A 6000-nucleotide genomic window follows, 5' to 3' on the forward strand; every position below is an offset into this window, starting at 1 on the left:
AAATATTTTTGGTATATTTTTGGTTTACGTACATAATAATACAATCAAAAATGTCCTTGTGTAACTAAGCAGGTCTTGAAAATCTATGGGGATGTTGTGCTGATCTATGTAGCTGGAGGCAGCTTTTTAAAAATAGCCATGTCTGAATTATTTTTATTTACAGCTGAAATGCTGAAAGTGACAATGGGTGAGTCAGCAATTCAGTTGTCCTACTCAAAGGTAATTACTGCAGCACAGGCCATTAACTTTCAAATGTGTCTCTTACTTAATGCCCCTTTTATTAAATGACAGTGTTAGATTCTAGTCTCTGTAACATACAGTCTTATTTACAATGCATAACATTTTGAAATAATAATTATATACAATACATTTAAAATCTTTGTTCTCACAGTTCCTAATGAATTGCATCTTCTCTTTGGGGGCACTTGTCCAACTGAAGTTTCATACTGTATGTTTTAGACTCAACTCACAGTTTCTACTTTTAAGACACCAATCATTTCATTGACCAAACTTGAAAACTCTTCACATCAGTGTCTAGTGCGTAAGCCATCTGAAGAAAAGTGTTAGAATCTGCTGCAGGAAGAATGTTTTTATGTCTCGTGCAAATACTATTACAAAAAGGCCATTAGGTAACTTTTTATTTTAAAAAGAAAAATCCATCAAATGGCAGATTTTGTGTCTAGCAGCTATGGTCATGTTATTATCACACAGACAATTACAACATTTAGGCCAGGCTAAAAAAGACTTGCTCTGCCCCCAGCTCCTCCTGATGGACTGGGAGCCTCCATTTACCCAGAGGTGAGACATGCTCTGTAGCCCTGATACAACATAGTGAATCTCACAGATAAGGACCAGACTGAGGATCCACCACAGGCACGAAAAAGATACAAAACAACCAATACATTAACTTATTTGTAATCAGCACAAACCTTTTGTTACAGGATAAGGGCAACTGGTAACAAAGTGAAAAGACTTGTGATAGACCTAAACAGAGGTCATGTGACAAGGATCTCCACCAGCCCCTCATCACAATCCTTCCTCTTAAAATATCAGAATGTACCAGTTTTATGGCTATATTATGCATCTATTATGCACTCTGTCAGATGATACTGCCACTATATTGGATACATTAAAACAGCAATAAATGAAATATGGTGTTCCGGTAAATCCATATGGTACTGTTTGTTCAAAAGGTGCAGCTATATCATCCTTTCCGGGCAGATTGCTGTTTGTTAAGTAAACAGTGCTCAAGCCCCTGGATGTTAAGTGCCAAGCTCAAAGTCAACTATGCACCAGAATGCCCGTTGCTAAGTGACCTATTGTACAGTAGGTAACTGAAACTAGCGTTAATATGTGTGGGTCTGTTTCGAGTTCTGAACAAGCAGGACAATTAACAAATAAAAAGGGGGTTAATTCTGAAAAAGTGGGTTACCGGTTAACATCACAGAAAATGTCAAAGAGGTATGTTTATTGTTTATATATTTTTTTTACTTTTTTCTTCATCAGACACCTGACAAAATACATTGTGAATGCTTGACAAATTACTTTGTAGCACATCAACAATTGTCTACATTAAATATTTATATTAGCTAGTATGTTGGGTTTTGTACCTTAAATATAGCTAAAAGAATACCAAAACATTGGTAAATTGATTAGAGAACATTTAGATTCCTTGTTATAAAGATTGCTTCATTTCTGTTTGCTGTTAACAGGGCATTAATACAGAACTGTGTTGATAGGTTTACCTTCCACCTGACAGAGGTTTCTGACAAACATTTAATTTCATGATTAAAGCAGTGGGACTTTAAGTCACCTCCCATGGAGAGCAAGGAGAGCTTATTTACTGTGAGAAACATTTCAAAACAATAGGTTTGAGTAATTTCAAAGAGGAAATTTGAGCAATGTACTTCACTTCTTTGATACAATATGTCCATATTAATAAGTATAACTTTTCTAGGTGAAGTTTTCCATTAAAAAATAAGAGTACTACTTAAAAATCTGAGAAAAAAAACAAATACTTACAAAGAGATCCTTTAGCTGTTATTTTTTTTATTCATATTGCCTAGTGCTTTCCTATAACTCAATAATAGCCTCTCTGTTGTTCAAACAGCATGCCAGTATCCAAACAGATCAACTCTGTCAAAGGTAAGTCTTCACCATTTTAACGTTGCCTGTGGCCTCTTTACAGATAAATGAACTGCTAAAGCATACTGTTTGCAGTTACACATTCACTTATACTCATACGTGTCATCAATCCTTGTGCAGAGTTCTGTTTTCATCATTATTCCATGTCAGAGATGCTTTGTACCAGTAGCCACTTGTCTCCAAAAAAGATTAACACACACTCCGTTGTGAATCTGGCCCTTGCAGTATCATATCCGTTTCTTGCAGGCACTTTACCTTCTTTGATTGATTACCAAGGTTTCAGGGAAAAGGACAAATACAGTAAGTATTAGTACATGTAATACCAAATGTGGCAGTGTTGTCATTTTATTTTCCTCACATGCTCCTAGCTTTGGGAAAAGGTTCAAACCTCGAAAAGGCGATAGCAACTGCTGCACTCGTGTTCTATAACTCTGCAGGAGCAGATGGGAGACTCACCAAAGGAGAAGCAAAAGAAATGTTACTGTCACAGTTTCAGGCATTCATACGGGTAAGACTTTGTACTGCTGGTATAAAGCACCATTCTTGTCTTGCATTTGGGGCTAGGAAGGGGTTAAATCCAACTGAAAACAATAAGCTTTCATCTCACTTTCTGGTTATAATGTTAATTTTCAGAAGCTTTTACTGTACATGGCATTGGAATCTATTGTTTCTGAACCAATAAGTTACAAATGAGCATTTTTAAGGACAGAGAATAACTAGAAATGTTTAGCCTATAAATAAAAATAATATACAACAGAAAAGTGCAGCACAGTATGTCTACAATAAGTATATCAAAATAAGGTGAGAAGGACACCTCCCTGCTTACCCAATTCTTACTAAAAAATGGGAAAGGCGAATACATACAGTTTGTAAAGTGTATGACAAATTGTGATAGTTATCTTTTAATTAGAACACAAATTCTTATAGTAATCTTTTAATTAGAACAAAAAATGTTATTCTAAACCTTTTACAGTGTAGTACAGATTATACCAACCACATTGGATGTTTTTGGTAGCTGAAATGTTGACTTGTGGTGTTTCTTCACTACAATCGCTGTCTTTCCCCTCAGATGTTTCCACCTTTTTAAGGGAATTGTTCCTTGAGACACACCAGCAACTTGGCTTTCTTAAATATGACAGCCTTACCAACACAGTGTAATGGTGCTGAATTGGTATGCTCCAGTTGTAGGGCTCTATCAAAGTCTGCCAGTTTGGCTGTCTTTCTCATTAAGACTGATTCTGACTTGCAACAGAAAGCTGCACATCCTCAGGAAGAATGCCAGGGAAATATTTCCACAGTGAGTTAATCAGTTGTGTGAGCAGAAGCCATCTTAGATCATGTTAAGGTTTTTTTTTCAGTTGGTCAGCTACCTCAAATTGTACTGAAATTTCATGGACTTCTGCCTCCTTTTCATTTCACTGCTTTTTGGTAGTTTAATGAGATTTCTTATATGTAGAAAGTACATGGAGGAGCATGGCCAGAAAACAAAGAATGAGCATTCCTATAGCAAGAGCCACTGAGATAGAGAGATTGTGTCACTGAATAACATTTCCTTGTCTACTAGTATTTTCCTTTTAACTGTCAATGAAGAAAGGGTGTAATTCTTCCCTGGGAAAAAAAACAAACAACTTTTTACTTTTAAATCACTGCCAGTGCAACACATTTACTAATGACTGAGCCTTCTGCTGTATGTCTTAGAACGCACCACAAAGCACTGAAAAGGGATACTAAGCATAAGCCTATTTTACAGGGTCAGGAGGGAAAACCGAAATACAAAGAGATCTTTGCAGACCTCAGTGAAGATAAAGAAAAGAAAATCGCTCTTGAAGACTTCATGGTTTTAGTAATCAGTCTCACTATCATGTCTGACATTTTGAAAGATATTCAGAAAGCCAAAATATAATTAAGTTGCAGCCATTTCCCAGTGAATTGATCTAAAAAAAAATGAAATGTGAAACATTTTTTCTACTGTAAGGATTGAAAACCTTTTGCAGTGCAATGAATGGATAAATGTTTTGCATAAAGTGGAATGTTTTTCACTGAATACCATAATTGTCACTTAGTCATTTTACATTAAACAGTTTTTGATAAATGTTAAATACACATTAGCCCAAAAAGGATAAACAAAAGTATCTGTTTACTCCATGTGTCATCTACATAAAGGACTTACAGTACTGCTGAAGGCTGAAGGCAACCTAAGGAAAAAATCAAGTTTAAACACTAAGGAATCAAAAAAGGGTTTTATTATATTTCATATTTTTGTATTTTTGAAGTCTACTCTTTGTGGAGTATTTTGGCTCCACTGCTAAACAATGAAGAAAAAAGTATTGATCATTTAAATTTGTTATCTTTGTAACTCAATGAGGTCCACACATTGGAACACACTGTATGATTATATAAAGAATTTGTTTTGAAGTGTATTCAGATTTGAAGTGCATTTATTTTCATAATCTTTACATTTCATCCATCTGAGATGATAGATTACTTCCTCTATGTTTCACTCAGTCCAGTTTCACATTGTTTAACATCATTATTCATTTTCAAAAATTTGGATTTTTTAACAATTTTTCAAAACCTCAATAAAAAATATTGATGTAAATTAATTATTTGTATTACAATCTAATGTTCTTCTTGGTTCCAATCAACGTTACTCAATTTGTTATAAACCATCTGATATAAATTAAGAATATCTAAGAATTTATTTCAATTAAACATTAAAATGAAGAACAAAGTAAAACAGACATATTGGACACTAAAAGGATTTAGTGTTTGAGAGTCATATTTAGTAACCATGTAGTATATCAGTATTTGAAATATAAGCAATATTTTGCTTCAGGAGCAAGATAGCACCTCTTCACAAATGATGATATGTGGACATCCTCAAAAGGTAAATGGATGTTTTATAATCCAAATGGAAACTGCTGAATGTAAAACTGGCACAAGTATGCCTTCCTTGTGTGAATTTTCAGTTCACTGGAGTATGGAACAAGAGATAAAACCAGATTGAAACTCATTGGAAAGTTGCTATAATACAAAAGCATTTACAGTTTGCCTCCTGATGCAGTGGCATACAGTGTTCACCTTCGTTTAAATAACAGTTTTCATTACCTTTGTTAAAAAGTTTAAATTCACATTTATTAGCAATAAGCAGCATTAACATCATTGTTTTAAATACTGCATTACACTTGTGTTTCTAACACTTTAGTCATGAATATAAATGTTTATTCACTACGTAAAATAGTAAAATAGAGTTTACCCATTTCAAGAAAGCTTCCTTTTTTAGTCATTTTTCTATATAGTATATGTACATAGTTTCTCCACTTCAAATAAAGTGAGAACTAGCGAATATGCTCTCTGCAAATCTGGAATTTTAGGAAAATAACTCCTTATCTGGTCTTTAGTAAATATTAGTGAATATAAGTGACTCTTGATTTCTCATACTCCTTTCAAAATAAATTTTAGAATTTGGACCAGGGACATGTAGACGCTAAGGACTGTTGAAAATAGATTAAATGTCAATTAACTTTGATTGGTGTGAACACAAATCATGGTGGAACAACAAGTTGTCTACAATATTAAATTCTCTAGGGTCTTTTTCGAAAAATGCATCAGTCCTGTGGCTCTGCAGTTATCTCAAAGGAATTGTGACATGTAATTCTCAGCTGGACACAATGTAATTATTCCAGATTCTAGGAAATGGAAAATGAATTTGTCATTCGCAGCCAGAAAAGCCAGCAGAATATTAGAGCAGGGGAAGATTCATTCCTTTTTCTACTGGATAACACAAAGTCTATTGCTTACCCCTTTCTTGTTTGTTTTTAATTCACATTTTAATAATTTCAGTAGGTTCATTGA

General features: G+C 34.2%; 1 protein-coding gene across 1 annotated transcript; it reads left to right on the top strand.

Moving 5' to 3' along the window:
* The first annotated feature begins 1311 nt into the window (after positions 1-1311).
* On the top strand, positions 1312-4565 carry LOC148661840 (sentan-like). The gene is made up of 4 exons (XM_088636222.1): positions 1312-1461; positions 2111-2145; positions 2514-2653; positions 3896-4565. The coding sequence occupies exons 1-4, from the start codon at positions 1352-1354 to the stop codon at positions 4046-4048; spliced, it is 438 nt and encodes a 145-aa protein (XP_088492348.1). The 5' UTR covers positions 1312-1351; the 3' UTR covers positions 4049-4565.
* The last annotated feature ends 1435 nt before the right edge of the window (positions 4566-6000 follow it).

This window comes from Lepisosteus platostomus, chromosome 6 (genome assembly GCF_059453375.1).
Source record: "Lepisosteus platostomus isolate fLepPlt1 chromosome 6, fLepPlt1.hap1, whole genome shotgun sequence".
Lineage (NCBI taxonomy): Eukaryota > Metazoa > Chordata > Actinopteri > Semionotiformes > Lepisosteidae > Lepisosteus > Lepisosteus platostomus.

Coding starts and splice junctions, on each gene's coding strand:
- LOC148661840 (XM_088636222.1), top strand. CDS start 1,352: ATGTGTGGGTCTGTTTCGAGTTCTGAACAAGCAGGACAATTAACAAAT. Junction 2,146..2,513: donor ACAGATCAACTCTGTCAAAG/GTAAGTCTTCAC, acceptor ACATGCTCCTAG/CTTTGGGAAAAGGTTCAAAC. Junction 2,654..3,895: donor AGTTTCAGGCATTCATACGG/GTAAGACTTTGT, acceptor CCTATTTTACAG/GGTCAGGAGGGAAAACCGAA.